Below are 20908 nucleotides of genomic sequence, written 5' to 3'. Positions count from 1 at the left end.
AGAAAATACTCTTCCTGTCAACATGTAAAAGCATACTATGAAGCCCCAAAATAAGGTGATTTCAGGTGTTCAGTTATCTGACTTTAAGAAGGATCTGTGAAATAGGATAGATGGTAGAAGGAAATGAAATAAAGACTTCCCTAGGGAATTTATCAAAGAAGGAAATTATCTGGATTTCCTGTGTGATTTGGAAACCGCACACGTGCAGTGGCTTATCAGTCAGTAGGATGTGTTTGATGTAAACTTGCAAACTGTTTTGAGCTACACTTATGTCACATATTTGGTGTTCTCATGTTCTGTGAGTGTGCTTAAAGAACTCTAGGGCCTTTATGGTAGTCATGATATCGATTCTTAAGGTAGAAATGTCAGCATGGTTGCTGTAACAAGTGTCTATTGACCTTCGATAGGTAGATGTGGCTTCTGTTTTGAGCCTCGGAGACGTGGAGGGGAGAACATGCCATTGTCTTTTGTGGAAGTATCAATAGGAGGTACACAGGCAACTGCCGTGCAGCAAAGGAGTGTTTGGATTTGGAGGTGATGTGAATCTAGTCTTGAATAAATACGAATTTGCTAGATTAAGACTTCCTAGGCCCTAAGACATAAGGCAGAAGACAGGGGAGGAGTGCAGGCCGCAGGTTCTGTCACTTGCAACCAAGGGAACTGAAAGGAGGGCCCTAAGTAAGGCAGGTGGAGATGGGCAGAAACCATATGACACAATGCCTTGTCCGCTGGGGATGCAGATTAGGTTTTACCATCAGGGATGGAGGGATTTTAATGATATTTTTCTTGATAGGATTATATAATTTACATTTCAAGTGACTAGTAGATGATAGAGATCATTTCCAAAAGGAGGAATCTAGGAAAGGATGAAGTCACCCAGGGAGTGTCAGCCAGAGAGGGTTACATATGGACCCCAGTGGGGGCAGTAACACCAAAATGGGCAAGGAGACTGAGGTGACTGGGAATAGCAGAGATGAAAAGAGCAAAGCAGTGCAGAAACCCTGGGATATCCCCCCCCCAGGAGGCACCAGCAGGAGAGCAGAGCAGGCTGTGAGGTAAGAGAGGAGGACTGCCTCCAGTGATCAGCTGTCTTCAGTGATTCCATCAGCCGCTAAGGGGCTGACAGCAGGGATGGAGCCGAAGGATCTCCGAGAAAAACGAGGCCCACCCGGTGTAGACAGCCGACCTGCTTCTCTGTTGTGTCTTTTTTTATTATTTGTGTGTGTGTGTGTGTGTGTGTGTGTGTGTGTGTGTGTGTGAGTTGTAATGATGTGACCTTGTTTGCCTATTTCCCTACGAGGGAAGAAGAAGGGGTACTAGGGAAAGTGGGATGCGGGATGACTCTGCTTTAGACACATGGCACTTGAGAGAGAAGCTAGGAGGAAAGTGTACAGGGTGGGTGTGGGGGAGAGCGTGGGGGAAGAAACAGAGACCTCGTGAAGCCTCGTAAGGATCATTTGGACTCATGTGATTCTCAACACCTTGGCAGGTAGGCTACAGTTTCACAATCTGCCCTGTCACTCAAATGCAAGTTGGGAAAGAAAGTAGACCTTCAAACACTGACATATTATTGATAAAAAGTCTAATCGGTTTCTATCTCCTTGAATCAAGTATTACATAGAAGAACCAGCTTTGTCCCCAAATTACTATTTTTTGCAAAGTAACAACCAAGCAAGGAGCAGTTTGGGTCATAGGAGAGAAATACCACACACAGAATAGCTCAGCAAGAACAGGGATCTCCATGGAGGAGAGGAGGGCACATAGGACACAGCCATGTGGACTTTGCCCCACCCACTCTGGAGCTCACTCATTGAGGAGGCAAATTTGGTCCTTTTGGTTGCTTTTACCCCTACTTTAGTTGACTACTGAGCAAAAGGAAGAGAAGGCCATCTTCCTCAGTGGGGTCACTGTTGGTATCTGTCTGTGGGACTGCAGCTACACAGCAGGATTGACACACATGGATTCCTGGGCTCAAATGCCGGGGAGCCCCCGCTTAGTCATCATGACAGCCAAAAACGTGAACATGTGTTTCTAAGTGCTTTTGGTGATTCATGTACAGCCAGGGTCTTGTGTCCTTGCTTACAAACAGCCAGGGAAGCAAGGTATTCTTTTAATTGTTATATGAGAGATGACAAAAATAAGCAAAGGTAATCTTTATTAAGGAAGAATTGAATAAGACAATAGTGAGGCAACTAGAATAAATGTTTCTGCCACATGTATCTGTGGTTGCTTGTGATTTTTCTGAGGCCAAGAATATAATTTCTCATAAGAATGCTCATGTGTTGCTGCATTCTATGGGTGGTGGACTGACTACAGAGGCACCCTAAATAGTATCATGCATGGGTTGAAACACTGTCTCTTCAAATGGAGAGCAATCTGTTACAAAGCACATCTACTTTATGATTATCCAGTAACGTGGACTCCCAAATATTTTGAGTCCCTATGCAGCAAGCTACTCATTTTAATCTTTGCAGGATGGAATCCTCCTCTGATAGTGTTGCCCTCTTCTATAAATAGTGCACTTGGCTAGAATTCCCAAGCTGTAAGCATTAGCTCGCCCTGTTGCTAAGCATCACCTGTTGTCTTTAAGTTCTGCACTAACACCTGTGCCATACTGAAGTTGCTTTTCTACTTTATTTTTTCAGTTATTCATGGTGGACAATGGAGCAGATGACTGGAGAATAGCCATGACTTATGAGCGTATTTTCTTCATCTGCTTGGAAATACTGGTGTGTGCTATTCATCCCATACCTGGGAATTATACGTTCACATGGACGGCCCGGCTTGCCTTCTCCTATGCCCCCTCCACAACCACCGCTGATGTGGATATTATTTTATCTATACCAATGTTCTTAAGACTCTATCTGATTGCCAGAGTCATGCTTTTACATAGCAAACTTTTCACCGATGCCTCCTCTAGAAGCATTGGGGCACTTAATAAGATAAACTTCAATACGCGTTTTGTTATGAAGACTTTAATGACTATCTGCCCAGGAACTGTGCTCTTGGTTTTTAGTATCTCATTATGGATAATTGCCGCATGGACTGTCCGAGCTTGTGAAAGGTAAGTCTGTTTCTTTTCCTGAGAAAATAATTTTCCATATAGCACCTTCAGAAGTGAGAGAAAGAACATAATGTGCCTGAGTTTTTGAAAAAATTTTAACCATCTTTTAAATAACAGTAACAAAGCTTTCCAGAAGGTTCCTGTACAGAGCTAAGGTGTGATGGTTGTATATTCTGTTTTCTGACCTGATCAATTTTCAATAGAGAGTTGTCTTTGTCACCTATCAGAATTCAGAGTCCAGAACCCTTTGTGGTGACTCTGTATGGGAAATGTTACGTTGCTCAGACACTTCTGGTTTAAGTATTCATTATTATTGGCACAGGAAGTCTTGATGCAACATGTGTGAACCTTAGGGGACCTGTTAAAGCAGTTAAACATAGTGCCAATTTGTAGGATTGTGTGCATGATTACCTGTTCAAGACTTGATGAATGCATGGTTTAGTTTCTATTGAACATTCAAGAACAAACAGTAAGAGACAGTGTTTGTTTCTTGTCTGAAAAGCTCTGGTGTTTTAGGGGTGCACACACTCTGGTGTTTTAGGGGTGCACAAGGGCTGTCAGTGTTCAGAGGCTGTTCATGGAGTCTAACCAATGAATTCTATCATCATCAATGTTTACTCCGTTGTTTAATAAACAAAATACATCTGTGAATGGTCTACAGAAAAAGCCATTTAACAATGTGTGGTGAGTATGGTTATAGGACCCTGGGTAGGAAATTCAAGGTGAAGTTAGCTTGTGAGAGATAGGACTGTATTTTAGCTCTTACTCTTGTACAGAAACAAAATTTCACAACTTCACCAGCCACATTTTAGAACTCTTCCCTCCTGTTCTTATTTTCCTCTTTTACTTTCTCTGGAATAAATAGTACTTCCTTTACTTCTTTGTTTTGGTTTTGTTTGTTTGCTTAGATTTTTTTTATTTTGGCTCAGTTTTATATATTTTTACCATGGAATAATCTCTAAACCTTCCCCCATTCAATAAGCCTCCCTCTTTCTCCTTAGATATATTAAGTTTTCCCTCATTTTCCCCTAGAAGCTGTGGCTTTCAGAACCTTTCCCTCCTGTTGTGTCATTTCAGGGAGGGATGGTCTTTTCTGTGAGTGTGTGTGTGTGTGTGTGTGTGTGTGTGTGTCTATATGTGTGTGTGTGTGAGTCTATATGTGTGTGTGTGTATGTGGAGTGCCTCTTTCTTTATTCCTTTACTTATGCTTTTACTTATTTACTGTGGGTGATTCCATTTTGTGATAGTTTCTAAGAAAATGCAGTGTGTCAGAATGACCTTGACAACATGGCAGTCTGTATTCTCAGATGACATTAATGAACAGTGTGGCTAGATATAAAATTTCAGGTTGGAAAGTCATAACAAGGTTATGAATCTGTTTCAGTCTATGATGCTGGGAACTTTCTTGGCCCATTCTGTTGGGGGAATTTTGATCACACTGTGAGACTCCCAGACTTAAATAAAGTTTACTTTGAATGGGAAGGGTGCGAAGCTAGCCACTAGCCGAATTGGTCATAGAGAAGCCGCAATTTCAATAGAGCAGCTGCACTGGAGGAAAAGGTGGGTACTTGAGTTTGGAGCTTCCTTTGGTTTTGGGACAAGTGAGGAGACACATCTCTTTTTGGGTCTCTAGCCAAAATCAAGGTCAGCTGCTTGCTTCTCAGCTTCTTTCATCTAGCAGGTTTTCATGCCACATCTGACTTCCAAGTCTTTGTTGGTACATAGAACAATAGAGACTTAGCTTAAACCCACATGTAGCAGCCATGGCAGAACCAGGGCTGAGGGATCTGAAGGCCCTCCAGGCCATGGTCTGAGTGGTTCACCAGGTGTTGACTGCGGGACCATGGGGCCCCAGACAATAATCAAAATATCAGTAGATTCATGTACATCCACTAAGCTGGAAGGAAAACATCACCATTCAGTACTGAAATTTCTGTTCTTCAATTCCTAGAAAGGAAACTGATGTCTTACAGTTTGTGGATTTTGTTGTGTGGTTAATGGTCTCCACATATTAGTTTTTTTAAAATTTTCTTATTTCCTGTCTACGCTTTGCTTCCTATATTGGAACACAACTTCAGTTTTATTTTTTAACTTTCTGTTAGGTATTCGGGATATACCTGGAGCCTTTGTCTAGCATAGCTGAGCGCTAGATTTAACCCTCATTACAGTGAAAGCAAACAAACAACCACAATTTTGGAATTGACTTCTTCCATGCCACACATTAAATTCCAGTGTCATATTTTTGACCCTATGTGTTCATTTGTGTTTTATAGTTCCCTGCTTCTCTCTTTCTGCTATATAGTGTTTTATTTTTCTGTCACTGTTTAGGATGCTTTTAAAATTCTTTTCTCTTTGTATTTTGTTTGTGTCCCCAAAGATGCATTAGTTCCTTCTTTCTGCTTTCAGAGGCTTTCCTTAGATGCTCCAGTGTCATTGGCTGCATTCTCTTACTGAGGAGCACATGGGAAAGAGTTGGCTGGAAACTGTAGGTTTCTATTTGGAATTGACTAGCTATGGCCTTCCACTGAGGAGAAATTTGGTTGATGGGAAGGAACAGCATATTTTATATTTCCTCTGAAAATCTGACCACCCCATGAGCAATCATTTCTGTGACCTCTTCATTTGAGGGCAAAGTATGGATGACTACTTTGTGGGAATTCCTGTGAAAGCAGTCAGGGGTATGAAAAGTTCATATGCAAATATTCATTTTCAGGTTCTCATCAGGGAATGTTTGAAACCTTTCAGCCAGTCCGCAGACATGCTCTAGTTTGTCCTGATGACAAAAGTCCAGACTCCCACGGGCTTGACTAAGAGCAGCCCTCACTCCCAGAGCAGATGTCCAGGTTAAGTGTTTGCCTCTGTGCAGGTTTTGGGTCTCTTCTCCCATTTAAAGCTATGCCATTCATGTTCCTACCTGCAGTGGGCTGGAGTGGACCATCCTGGAGTCACGGGGGTGGGGAGTGGTCTCCAGTCTTCTCAGAGCTACTTCTTGATTGAACTCTGATCTAGAATTCTACTTTCTTGAGTCAGTATAATAAGATCAGCTTTCTGGTATACTTGGTACCATGCATTCATTTTGTCTTTATGAGTTTATACTTTTTTTTCATTTGCTTAAAGTTATCTATAGTTATTCTCAGAGGGTTGAGAGGAGTCACAAGGAGCATGCGCATGCTGGGTGAGTACTCAAGTTTGTCTGTGGCTTGGTTTTAAAGTCATGCATCTGAATCTTTCTGGAACTTCTCTACCTAAGTAGACATAGCATTTGAAGGTTTAGTATTCCCTCTGTTTTTGGTTGAATTTTGCTGTACTGGGGTTCGAACCCCACACTTGCTAGGCAACCATTCTACTACAAAGCTAATATCTCTAGTTCCCATATGTTCTTTTTAAAGAAAGGTAAACTGCTTAAGGTAATACTTGTCACCTAGTAATCATGGTATTTATGGGCTTATGATGTTTTTGGAGCAGATATACCTATCAAGTTGAAGAGTGAATATTAAAAACTTAGATAAACCTATTCAGATTCTAAGGATTAAGTCAATATTTCTCCCTAGCAGTGTTAAACTGTGGTGGGTAAAATCATACTTCGTAATATTTGCATGGGTTTGGGTGGTCTATACTGTGACTATTTCCAAAGACTAACTTAAGTCACCTCAAAATTGTTCATCTGCCATGCATTTTCTGTTTTTAAATTGTTCATATCACCGTTTTTTTTTACCCCAAATATAGAAATTCTGAGGCAAGCTGTGCCAACTACCAGCAGCCCAGGGGATATGCATGCATTGCTAGATAGTGGCCAATCCTATCTTCATCAACAGGCGATGAAAAGAGAAAGTATCCATTACACCATAAAAAGGAGTCCACAGCCAATAGTAACAGAAACAAATCAATAGATCTATGGTTTTGTGGGAAAAGGGACAAAAGCCAGGTTCAGGACTGCAACCGCAAGGCTGAGTCATGGTTTGCAGTTTAGAGGGTGGGTGCCCTCAGACTAAGCACATTGCTGCTTCTTGCACGAGTTTCCTCATTTGCAAGCTAAATGGTTTGAGTAGTTATCTAGCTTAACATTTTGTAATTACATAAATATGAAAAGACATAAAATCATTACCCAACATTTTTATTTTTATGGATTTTCCACATTTGAATTTTTTTCATCAAATTTCTCATTTTGCTTTGGGAACTCTCCAGATTGTGACTTTTAGATGCAAAGATATGTGTCTGTTGGGACTGGGTTCCATTACTCTGCATCTTGATGGGTTGTGGGTTCTGTAATGGTCTGTCTTTTGGAAAGAAAAGTTTTCCTGATGATGGGTGGTGATTACACTTGCCTGTGGGAAAAGGACAAATACTTATGATGTACTTAGGGATTATTCTGGTTCAGTAAAGTGGCAGTTGTAGGTTCTCCTCCAAAGTTGTGTCTCCTACAAATGTCAGAAGCCATAGCGATTCAATCTCACCAGCATAGCTCCCAAAATTTGAGCTGAACCAGGACCACAGCAATAGACATTCTAACTTGGGCAGGGAACTACCTGGAAGGCTCAACCCTACACAAGGAACTACAGGCAACTAAGAGAAGTAGCCCTCTCTGGGAAGATCACACCAACTGGTTATCCAATACCCCCCTAGCTAGCCCTAAAAACACACATACAAGTACCATTATACAAACACTGAGCAGGTAGTATTTAGGAATATTTAAATGTATACATATACATATATGCATGTGATACAAATTAATGAAAAAGTAAGGCCATGGTTTTGAAAGAGAGCTAGATGGGCAAATGGACAAGTGTGGAGGGAGGGAAGAGAAAAGTGAAATTATTATTTTAATTTCCATTATAAATAGTACTTCATAGGTCTGCCTTTTTCTCCTTGATGTTGGCTTGTCTTTCTGTCTCTCTTTTCCCCTTGCTTCCTCTGTCCTTTCCTCCTTCCTTTCTTCACTCCTTCCTCCCTAACTTCCTCCCCTTCTTCTGCTTCCCTCTTTCCCATTGATCCTTCTTTTCTTTTCTAAGTGTATACTGCTTTATATAAGGACAACTCCCTTATTTGTTTGGTGTAAGTGAACCACACTGTTTGGCCCATCTAAGTAGCCTGTGTGTATTAAAGGGAGATTATTTTGTATCCAATAGAAACTGTTTTTAGCTCATAAGAATTTTAAGAATATGTAGAGGTTGGAGATACGCCTTTGCTGTTAAATGTACTGTGTACTGCTGTGGCAGAGGACTCAAGTTTGGTTCCTCACACCCATGTCAGTTAGCTCACAACCATCTGTCAGTAACTCAAGCTCCGGAGCACCTTATGCCTTCTTCCGGCCTCTGCAGGTACCTGTACTTATCCACTCACAGACAAAGCATAAGTAAAAATAAAACAAATCTTTAAAAAATAATTCTAAGAATATTTTAGGATCGAGAGAGTCAGGAAGCTTTCTGGAAAAGGTTGTGTTGACAGGTCCCTGTCCTCCTACTAAGCATAGAGTTGCTAGCAGTTTCTTGTAAGCATTCTCTATTGATGGGGAAGGCATCCTATAGGAGGCATCTGTTTTTCATCCCTGGTATATTATGTGTTCAATATTTATTTGTCTCTGAATATAAGTGTGTATTTATATATTGTGCTATATTCATACTATGGATATGTGTATTGTATAGGTAGTCTGGATATATAATGTGTGATTTTGTGATTATAAAATTATTTTTCTATATTTTACATATATATGCACATATACATGTATGTATTTATTGACTCATTTATTTATTTGGGTGAATGATAGGTTAAAGCAGATAAAGCAGGACTCAATTATTATTTTAGTTCCCTCACTGCTTAGCAAACATCTGCATTCAGCTATGAGAGTAATTACACTCTGGTTCTGGTATAGCCTTGTATTCAAGTGAACATCTTTTCCGATGTAAGCCAAGAAGTGTGACATTATCCTGGTAAATGATCTGACATTCAAAATGGCTCAGCTCTGGACATTTCATCAGGATGTGTCTAGGAGAAAGTTCAGGGGTATTTGTGTAACGGAAGAAGCTGGAACACTCCAGCTTAAGTCCCTGAACTTTGAGAAACACCCAGTTCTTATCGGACTTCTTTAGTTAGAAATAGCCTACTCCATGGTCAATTTAGTATGCGTCAAGAGATGCTGTTCCTAAGACTTATCGTAATTTGGCAAGCCTTTGTATGGGGGCTGGTGCTGTGTCAGACTAGGAAAATCATCCTGCCATTGCTTTGTTTTTGTTGTTGTCATTATCACCATCAAAGTTTGAAGAACAACTAGCATTTAAATATGCACCAGGAATTCCAAGAGGGAAAGTGGTATTGTTTGCCTGCACCTTCTGAGGCATGTTCTGGGTGTATGTTAATTAATACTGAAGTTTTAGAGACGGTGAGGTATTGCAACCTTCTGCAGTCTGAAGAGCCAATAAAATGAAATATTTCTGTGTTCAATAAATTCTTTTCTTCTTTAATAATTTGGGAGAGAGGCTATATATACTAAAAGAAAAATAGACATTGAGCACACGGAGCTATGGACTCTGGTGACAGTGTTTCCAAGTACAAGTCGAACTATGTTACTGCAATAAATCAGAGGAGTTGGGAGCAATTCTGTTACTGGGGAAAGCACTGTGGAGTTAGGATATTAATGGCCAAATTACTTCATGCTCTCATTTATTCATAGTCTTGTCTATACGCGTATTTAAATAAATTAACCTATGAATTAATGGAGAGGGAGATATTTTGGAAAATAGATTTGAAATGGTTTCAATTTGAAAGTGGATATGTTAAAGAAATGAAGAGTGAAGTTGGGTGTGATTATCATCTGGAACTGTGAGCTCCATTGTAAACTGGTTGACTAAATTCCAGCACTAAATCCCAAGCAATAAAAATTAACTTGTATTTATTTTTCTAATTACAATGATAATCTTAGAACAAGAGACCACCATTTTAATATGTTCATTATGTTACTAAGGATGTTATACTATTATCCCAATGGGGTATTTATTTATATTCCACTCTGTGTGTGACAATTTCACTAATAGTCGTTTACAATGTATTTTCAAAAGTTGTGTTTTTAATCACATAGATGGTTTCCAAAATACATCTGAAATTTTATATAGTGTCTGGTGGAATATTACAGGCAAATAATATTCCATATTGAAATCACTCACACACAGTGCAAGTTTTACATAAGTAGCTGTCTTCTGACATCAGTGTATTGAATGGGTCGTTGAGGGAATCTCTTGTGAAATAGATTACCTTCTGGTCCAGGGACACACACCAGTAGGATTTCCTGAAGAAAGAGAGCACTGTGTTTTGTAATTAGGTAGTCTTTCAGCCCTAACTTAGAGATGATACACGGATTCCACTGTCTATGGCTCCAAATTATGTCCATTTACACATTAGAATAAATGCTCTTATTCACGAGAACCCCCAAAGCAATTGTTACTAACATCTAGCATTGCACTGATACCTTTCCTGACTGCATTCCTCTGTACAGTCAAGATCATTCTTTGCTTACCCTTGGTAGAGCATGCTTTAAAATGATGCCAGTGGTAGGTTTCAGTGTGTGCGAACTGCATTTGGGTGTGCATATGTAGCCTGGATCTTAGTTTTCACTCTTGTTTTCAAAAGAAGTTTGAACTTTTACTTTCCCTTTGCAAGTGACATATGCCAACTTTTGGGGGACGAAGGATGAATAGCATGTGGATGTCCCACCTGTCCTATTATGTTTTTGTTATTGATATAGGATTACATGCAGGAGACTGTAATAGAGAGGTACATTTTACGACGCTAGCTCTTTTTCCCAGTTCACTGGTCAAGCTTTTCTCTTAAATTTTTGGGAGATTCACCCAGAGGACTGTTGTCTTTTAAGCCTTGGTTTTAGGGTTACCTGGTTTTTTCTCATCTGCTTAAGTTTGAGAGATGGCATCTATGGTGGAATTTCTTTAAAAGTGTCACTAGCTATGCATTGTGATACCAGGAGGCAAACATGTTGCTGGCACTTGGGTTTGTTACAGAGTGCCGGATAACTATATTATTTTTCACCTCTCCAACTTCCAGCTCTTTCCAAGTCAACACCAAGCATTTCATCAATGGATTTATAATATGTGGCTAATTGTAATGTAATACATTGTTTACTTCCAGGGTCTGACTCATACAATACACTTACACCGTTTTCATGCTTATAAATGAGTCACAGCTTTAAAATGGCTCTTTATGTTAGAAAAGTCTGTACTTTCGAAGCCTTCAGCATGCACTGGTGACTTGCAGAGCCTCAGTGCTTAGTGTTATGTTCCCAAATAAACTGGTCATTAAAGTCTTTTGAAAAGAAAAGCATGGCCTCAAGCTCTGTTTTCTCTTCATCCCTATATAGATCTGTTTTGGAGGAAGGAATCTACTTCCGAGGTAACAAACAAGAGGAATATTTGGAGCAGGTCTTACAAATATCTCTGACCCCTGGTGTGTTGAGAAGCCTGTAGATAGAGGGTTTTCAATTGTATTGTCTGATCTTGCTGATCTGAATCATTCAGATTTGATAGCCTCATCTAAAGAATGAGGGTTGGAAAATGTCTTCAGGGGTTCTTAAAGCAGGACAATTCAAAGTTGAACGACATAGGCGTCTAACCTCAGTAGACCCCTGACGTCATCATCAGTTCATAGAATCTTCCCACTCTGACACCATGCTTAAGTCCAGATCTCATGAGCTCTGTCTTCTTCCAAGATTTGGAAAATCCATGTAGAATGTGTGTGTAAGGTATATACGTGAAGGCTTGGTCAGCGAACTCATGCAGTTCAGTTTCACTGGACCATATTTGTTTTTAAGAAGATTAATACCTTTCTTAGTTACCAGACTAGATGGGGGTGAGCAGTGTCTATTATTTGCCCACAGATTTCTTTTTGCCTTCTATTTGTGTTGGGTTTTGTTGTTGTTTTTGATAAGTTCTAGGAATCAAACCCAGGTCCTTTTATTTTAAAGCTATACCCATACCAGTACACCTTATCCTTTTTTTAATGCTTCTTTACTGCAAAATTGCATTAAAATAGAAGAAGAAAATTTTAAGACAAAAAAGTTTCTTCCCATGCAATAAATTTACACATTTTGGGCATGCACCCAAGATAAATCTGCCTCATATTGTAACAGTCAACTTTTATATCTTAATGAATATGTTCACTCATAATAGGTAGAGAATGAGGTCTTGGTGTTCTATCCCAGAGCTGGTATTGGGTAATAAAGAACCTACTGGGTGTCAGGAAGTCTGCTTGGCTATGTGCCAATAAAGAGAGGCATGAGCTGCTTCTTCTCTATTAGCTGCTGGCCTGGCAGGACATCTCGTTCATGGATGCCTTGTGGGGTCCCAGGAAGGACAACAGCTCTTGAACTTTTTCACCCTGCCTGTGGCAACTCTTCTTGGTCCCTGGGTCAGAAACCCCCATGGATTAATAAGTACTCTGCTACCAAATTCCCGGGGATGCTGGAAAAGCCTGGTAATGAGATATGGAAATTTGGTGTGGTGCTGAAGTCAGAGGCACTTTGATCTGCTAGCTGTTATTCAATGCTTAGTGAAAAGTATGCAATAATAAAAACTAAAACTAAATTATCAAGGGTTTCAGCACAATTTTTGGCTAAAGTGTATAAAAATGAGTATTACACCGCTCATTTTAAAAAGCTATTTTAATGAAGCATAATTTACATGTAATAAAATCTATTTATTTGGATGTTTTAGTGCTGTGGGCTCTTGCAGCCACACCACAATAAAGTCTATGAAGACAGATTATTTGTCATTGTGAATCATTCAGATCAGCAAGATCAGACAATACAATTGAAAACCCTCTATCTATAGGTTTCTCAATACACTAGGAGTCAAAAATATTTGTAAGACCTGTATCAGTATCAAGTTTGTACATTTTTTTCTCATCATTATTTATGAACCCAACATAACCATATGTATTTGTGTTGTACTGCATGTTAAGAGTAATCTAAAGATAATTTAAAACCTACAGGTTGCTATAGATGATGTACAAATACTATGTCATTTTATGTAAGGCACATTGAGCATCAATGGTTATCCACAAGCTCCAATCCCCCATAGACACTAGGGATGACTGTATCATTTCTTGCATCTGGCTTCTTTTACTTTGCTTCAATGAGATACTTATCTCTGTTACAGCATGTCTGACAGTGTATTACTTTTTATTGGTGAACAGTGTTCTATTATAAGAACATTTTATCCAACTGATGCACATTTAGATGGTTTCCTAGTGTGGGTTTTATGGGTAGGGTTCTGTGAATTTTTGTACAAAAGTCACTGCATAAACATATACTCTGCCCCCAGGTAAATGTCTGAATGTGTATTATTTGATATTCCTGCAGCAGTGAACCATATATGAGAGTATATCAGGACTGTAGATTTGTGATGCATTTAACAATACTGTTAGTCAATAACACATACATATGAATGGCAGTATTTTATATGTAAATAGATATATTTTCATATTAATGTGTATATCTAGACATGAATAGCTAGCATTGGTAGCCATGTATATGAGCATACATACATAATATATATATATATAAATAAAAGTACATATATAAATTATATGCATTTACTTATGTAATACTAAAGCCATGCTAAAAAGTAGAAAGTGACCTGGTATTATGTTTATAATTTGCATCCTCTAGTGAGTAGTGATTTTGAATAAGCTTTAGTGATCATTAACTCTTTGCAAATCTTTGTGAAAATAGCAATTCATTTTGTTGACTGGTTTTTAAATGGGTTCCTTTGTCTTAATGCATTTAAGAGTTTTTTAAATGTAGTTTAGTTACCAGTCACCTATCAGAAACATGGTTTGTATATATTGTTATAGTTTTTTAAATTTCTCTTGTTATTTATAAAATATGTCAAAGCCATGCAGACTTGCCTTTCTCTAAATCAGCCTTGCCTTCACTCCTAAAACAGTACAGGAAAAGAAACTCTGAGGTGGGATTCTTTGAAGACACCCACTCTCTCACTGAGTTCTCTTTCCCCCAGGCTGCCCTTTTCCCATTCTGAAATCTTTCTAGAAACTACAATTTCTAATGTTGTAAAAGGGGGGAAGGAAGAGAGGAGATTCCTTTTGTACTGATGATGTTGACAACTCTGAGAAGTAAAGCCACACCGTCGCTTGGGGTGAAAATACTCCTGCCATGTCTTCCTTGGTGGATACTTAGTGCTATTTTTGTTTTCTTTTCCATTTGGAGCAATAATTTGTTTTGATTTGTTTTCTGATTTCATAACCTAAGGCCAGAATCTAAGTGCTTCAAAGTTGTAGCTAGCTAGACATTGTGAGTGGCCCTATTCCTCCTCCTCCTCGCTGTGTTCCTTGCTGAGTTCTGACAGCGCATGCTCAGGACTTTAAACAGGGAGCACTCTTGCTGTGGGCCTCTGTTAGGCTAGTTGGAGCATCAGTTAAGAGATGGGCATAGTATAACATAAATGTACGATATGCTTTCAACATGTGGTAGTTTTCGTTCACACTGGCTTGGGTAAATGATGCTTGGATGATTGCTGCCTGATACCTGTGCTTTCAGGACTATTCCCTGGACGTTGTCTCTTGAAAACTTTGTGCGTTAAACAAAATGTGCTGTTTTAGTTTTCTAAGTTATGCTTGGCAGTCTAGCAAAAAAAAATGAAATTTCAGTGGTGGAGAATTTCTTTCTGTATGCTGAGTATATGTCCCTTTGTTGGTTTACTAAAACACTGTTTGGCTGGTAGCCAGGCAGGAGGAATAGGCGGGGCTACCAGACAAGGAGAATTCTAGGGAGAGGATGCAGAGAGAAGCAGCCACAGAGATGCCATGTAGCTACCAGGAAGATAGGATGCCAGGCATTCTCTGGTAAGATAAGGGCATGTAGAAATATAGATTAACAGTTATACATTAATAATTAAGACAGAGCTAGCCAGTAAGAAGCCTAAGTCATCAGTCAAACGGTGTAAATAATATAAGCTTCTGTGTGTTTTGGGGGGACTAAAGGGCTGTGGAACCAGGTGCAATAGAAACTCTACATTTAAGGATAAGTTTTTGCAGACTTTTAAGTGTCTATATTATAACATTAGACCTTCATTTGAACAGTCAACTAGCAGTCACAGGATGTTCATCTGAAAGCCACAAAGCAAGACATAGAATATCAGAGCCATTGTGTTTAGCACAAAATGCTTTTGCTGGCAGTGATAATAGTAAAAGTTATATTTGATGATTTCCTTTTTTTTAATGAGACAAGGCAGTACATGGGAGGGGCTGGAGGAAGGAAGCAGAAGGGAGTAAATGTAATTATTTTATACTCTCAAAAAGTTATAAAAATTGATTTCCAATAATCCATGTGATCATGCTTATTAGACACTATATGCATACTGTGTTTGGACAATGCTGTGTTACCTCTGTAGAGTCCAGTTTGTATACTGTTACCTCAGGAGTGTGGGGTTTAGACAAAGCAATACTATTACTGTCCTTAGAATTTCTAACATGCTGTCTTTCTGGAAATAGATGATGTTAGCTACTGTTGTTATGTTTATATGCCTACTGTGTTCCCAGTTTTTTTTAATTATACAAACTTATGGGGTACACATAGTACATGTACATAACATAGTGAGAAAATTAAGGGGTTTATATTTCCTTATATTGAATATTTTCTAAGGTTTGATTAACAGAACAATTATACATATTTATGAGATTCAGTATGGCATTTTCAGCACAGTTACATAATATGTACTCGTCAATCAAAGTAATGGATGTTTACATATCTTCTCACTACTTTGTGCACAGAGTGATCATGCTCCCTCTTCCAGGTATTAAGCACACAGTAAATTACTGTGAATTATAGTGACCCTATTGTGTCATGAACACTACAACTAAAATTTCTTTCTGTGGTTTGTTGTATATCGTTCAATGTCCCTGTAACCTGGTTACACACCTTCCTAAGTCTTTAGTAATTGCCATTTTCTATTCAGGTTGATGTTTTTGTTGCCCACGTATGAGAGACAGCAGGTGGTATTTGTCTACTCTATCTGACTTATCGCCTGCACTGCTCACACTAGATATGGCACGGAGTAAAATGATGTTCCTCTGTAGAGAAAGGGTAACGTAAACATGGTATACAGAACAGTATCACACTGTTCAAAGATGTTACAAAAAATCCAGAGGGCTCCGTGAAGTGAGAATTCACATTGCTGTTTTCCCTTCCTAGCTAAAGTCTCTCATTTTTGTAATATCCTGTGCTAGGTTATGTTACTCATCTTACCCTCAATTCATTGTATTGTCCAGATCCCTTGTCTTGCAGTCCTACCCAGGTCGTTGGTTGATGTTTATAGGGCAAGTGTTTAGTAGGCATGTGTAACTGATGTTTAGATAGGCAAACAGAATGAAGATGCCATGTTGGAAATGTTCCATGTGTTCTGCAGAACAAAGAAGGTTATTGTAGTCAGTAGTCAACAGTATGTGTTCAAAACCTTTATGTGGGTCCTAGTAGTAAAAGGCACTTACTACCAAGAGTTCTATCCTTAGGAACTACATAATGGAAGGAGAAAACCACCACATACAAGTTGTCCTGTGCTTCATGGTATTCACCCTGCACCCAGTTAATAAATGTGGTAGAAAATACTTTTCTGGGAGTCCAATTAGGTTAGACGAGTTCAGTTTGGTGGTGTTCTTTAAGGGCCAATTGTGACCTATCTTGAACAGATAGAGCTTGCTGTTACCTTCAGCAAGCTCCATGGTGATAAAAACCTTACCTAGTACTATCTTGATATCTATGGAGCTCTATAACAGACTTATTCATGTACAAACATGCATGTCCTCTACTAGGGAAAGAATAAGACCAACTAGTGTAGTCCAGTGAGGATCTGTGGGCAGATGCTTCGGCACAGATGTGTACCAATCTTGTAGAAGGATGCCTATGAGATGGAGGGGCTCAATGTATCAAAATTACACTCCGTAGGGTTTGTATGAGGAGCATCCCAAATGAGAACCTATGTGAAAGACATATGTTAAAGTGGTATCATCTTCTAGAAATGGTTCCTTTGCAAGTAATTAGTCTCTTGATTTAGTAAGTTAACATGGCTTAATGAAGAGTTCTATGCTAATTTAGAATGCCTGTGAAGCAGTGGTGGAAACGGCAGTTGAGTGTGTGAAGACTGCAGACACCTCGGTCTTGAGAATCAGAAGCCTCCCTCTGTGCTGGTCAGTAAGAGGCCTCACAGCAACGTGCCAGGCACGGTACAGCTCTGTTTGAAGTCCTGCTCCACGTTCAGCCTGAAGAATTTCTGTTTCGTCTGCTGGAGCACACAGACTTCAGACAGTTCCTCTGTCTTTTATCTTGACTGTTGCTCCAAGGGCTCTCAGCTCAGTACAGCTGGAGTCATTGCTGAATTACAGAGGGAAGACAGAGGGAATCCTGTTCTAAGGAAGCTTTAGTGACAGCCCCAAAACAGAGAGAAATACCCAGATGGATGTGAGTGACCTGAATCAGAGTTCTCTTTCATTTCTTAAAGCTGTCCTTTGTAGGTTACTGCCACTGTGTCCTCCACACTCAGCCCCGACCTCCTGTGTGTGTAATTCTGAGTACAACAGCAGTAACAGGCAATCTGATTTGGCTCTTGTTATGAACACACAAAGCAGGTTCTGCTCCTGATGTCCACAGAGCTGAGAATCGCAGGCTGGTTGTAGGGGAGTGTGCGTGCAACCTCAGTGCTCTTGAGGCTGAGACAGGAGGCCAAACTAGGCTACATATGGAGTTCAAGGCCAGCCTGGGCTTGAACTTGTCTCATAAGACTCTACTTGCCTAAAAATGAATGCTTTAGAATTCCCACCACAGCCTCTGGGGGAAAGAAGTCACCACAAGGCTTAAACTATCGGCCTTAAGGATATTAAAGAATATCTGTAACCACATTAAGAAGTCGGGGGGAGTTTTGGAAGATAAGAATTCTTGCACCTAGTTCTCAATCTGGTTTTACTTTTGAAAAGAGATTCCATCAGGTTGGGGAAATAGCAGAAACTGAGGAAATTTAAGTTTTATTTGCAGTTTGCTGACCTAGTTCATTGTGGAGGCAGACAAAGGATGTTGTAGCCCATGGACCAGATCTCAAATTCTACTTGCTTCTGAAAAGTTCGCAAGCTGTGAATAGTTTTTGCATGCTTACATTGAAGGGGGAGAAAAGAATGTGCAGCAGAGACCGTATGGAGTCTGCCAAAGCTAGAATATTTCTCTACCAGCCTATAATGGAGCAAGTTCATGGTCCTCTGAACATGTTGCAAGCAGAGTGTGGTATTATAGTTCTTTGGGGGGAGGGGTTAGGTGGTGACTTTATATTTTCATGCATCTTAAGTCAAATAAGAGCCCGCCCTCACAACACTATTATCTCTAGGACTAGCTATAATTTTTTGGTGATTGTCAGACACAGACATTGACACAAGTGGTGATAGGAGCAAGTAGCTTATACCAATGCCAGTCAGTATCCTACGCCATTGAAGAGATTAGTGCCCACTAATCTCTTCTTCATTTCCTTCTTGTGCTTGTTTGGCAAACCTACGTCTTCTGGCCACCCAAAGAAAATACAGCATGATGCAAAGCAGTTGGTCTGATCTTATGGTGAATCTAGCCTCCTAGGTTATAACCCCACTGACTTTGGCTTTCATAACCATTGCTGAATTGTTAAGAAATCTAAAATCTACACAATATAGAGGACTAGGTCTTAGAAATGAAGCCCCCAGTCATTGAAAATTTGCAAAATGACTCTAAGTAAGAAAGCAATCTGGTCTTGCAAGATCAGTGTGAGTGCTTTGTGGACTCACCTCCACATGTACAAAGAGCTGACTCCATACCTGTTTTTCAGACAGTGATAAGGGGACATTATTTTTATTATTATTAAATAATGGGGTGTTGCAATACACAACAACCTTTGCCAAATGGCTTACAACTGCAAGTTTTCATCTACCCAGTGAAGCCCAAGCTTCTCATTGTAGACAAAACTGATGGGAAAGAGGTTACAGTGGTTCCCATTGGTGAGGGAGTTTCTTGTAGAAGTCTCAGAAGGACTGAGAACTTTGTATTGGATGACCTGAAATTATATATACTCAAGAAACATCAAGAAGACTCAACAGAATCTTGTTCTCTCTCTCTCTCTCTCTCTCTCTCTCTCTCTCTCTCTCTCTCTCTCTCTCTCTCTCTCTCTCCCCTCTCTGTCTCCCTCCCTCCCTTGACCCCCCCCCTCTCTTGTATGGGTATAACAAAAGTCAAAGAAAAAAGTTATCAGTCTGAGAGGAAAGGAAGTGCTTGTAACTAGGGTACTTAGGAGGAGTTGTTGTGAGAGAAGAGAAAGGGGAAATTATATATAATTAAATTTTAATTATTTTTATTGTAAATTTAAAAAGTCTTAGTGGATACTTCCTGTGAGGTTTGTTTGTTATACTTCTTAGGCATTACCACCTTCTTCATGAACATGATACTTTTCCTGAGAATTTGAAGGAAGAAGGCCTGTGGTTTGACAGAGATGTCTGTTATCTGGGGGCAGTGCCATGGTTATGGTGACATGCTTGCATTGAGAACGCGCTCACATAAAGGGTTTAATGAAGGATGTAAGACTTTAATGTCAAGATAGACTGATAAGAACTTCATTTTACAGTCACATTTCATTCCCTTCTCTTTCTTGTTCATTCCATTTTATCCTCCAGAGAGGAATGTATTTGGTTTATTTGAACTGATCCTGCCCTAGCCCCAAATACCATTGTTTCAGGGCAGTTTTCAAGTTATGGAGGATGAATGTCTCCCTTTATTCTTCTTCATCTTTGATGGACATGTTTCTCATACTCAGATAGGTTAGGTTCTGGTGGGGAATTGCATCTATGCTCCTTTCTCAAAATTCTTGATTCTTCAAATGCTTTTCGTGCTTTTCCAGGATAGGCTGACGTTGTCTTAGCTAGTTTTAAATCTGTTCTGTATATAGCCCTGGATATCCTATATTTTTTATCTAAACACACACACACACACACACACACACAGAGACAGACAGAGAGAGACAGAGAGACAGAGACAGAGACAGAGTCAGAGACAGAGTCAGAGAGAGAGAGAGAGAGAGAGAGAGAGAGAAAGAGAGAGAGAGAGAGAAAAGAGAGAGATACAGAGACATATAGAAAGAGGGATCAGTCATTAATAAAATGTTTTTGCTTGAAAGGCATACATTCTGAGCTATAACCTGAATGGAGTACCTGGGTTAGTTAATAAGTTCCATTGCTTGTCACTTTGTTATGTGAATACTTATCTCAAACATACTCATGATAATACATTAATATATTACATAAGAAGTTTTGAATCTCAGACATCCGTAAGCTAAAGCTCATTTTGGTTTCTCTACATTACATTAACTGGTTTCACAAGTTAAAAAAAAGATACAATTTGTTTATGATATATTTGTCTGGAGATTTTGCTTTTGGCTCATAAGAGCCTCTTTACTAAGAAATGAGGTACAAAATGCCTGCCTGCCTGCCTGCCTGTCTGTCTGTCTAGCTACTCACCTCTCCCATAATGGTCTCTGGCTTACTAATTTGATGCATGAAGGAGGTGACTAAGAAGTCCAGTCCTTCCTAGTTCAGATTCTTTTGCCTTGTGGTTCCATGATGACTTCGAAGTTCTAAGAAGGTATACTGGACAAGTGTGCTTAGTACAATGATTATGCTGTGTTAATCCCTGTGCCCTTTTTTGCACAGTTGAGACAGTTGAGCATGCATGGTTAAGCATTAAAATAAAATGTGTTCATTCCCCTCCATGGGGATGCCCTCCATGGGGAGTCTTCAAAGTCTGTCATATCATCCTGGGTACGAGGAGGG

General features: G+C 39.6%; 1 protein-coding gene across 3 annotated transcripts in view; it reads left to right on the top strand.

Annotated features, from left to right (window-relative positions):
- Kcnn2 (potassium calcium-activated channel subfamily N member 2) overlaps positions 1-20908 on the top strand; it is a 358787-nt gene that overhangs the window by 261294 nt on the left and 76585 nt on the right. For all 3 annotated transcript variants that reach the window (XM_040741849.1, XM_005069150.4, XM_040741848.1), the window contains one exon: positions 2646-3064. In XM_040741849.1, the coding sequence (XP_040597783.1) occupies positions 2646-3064 (419 nt within the window). The remainder of the gene's footprint in view (positions 1-2645; positions 3065-20908) is intronic.

This window comes from Mesocricetus auratus, unplaced genomic scaffold (genome assembly GCF_017639785.1).
Source record: "Mesocricetus auratus isolate SY011 unplaced genomic scaffold, BCM_Maur_2.0 Super-Scaffold_6730, whole genome shotgun sequence".
Lineage (NCBI taxonomy): Eukaryota > Metazoa > Chordata > Mammalia > Rodentia > Cricetidae > Mesocricetus > Mesocricetus auratus.
The sequence above is the reverse complement of the archived record's forward strand: the minus strand, read 5'-3'. Positions and strand labels throughout refer to the sequence as shown.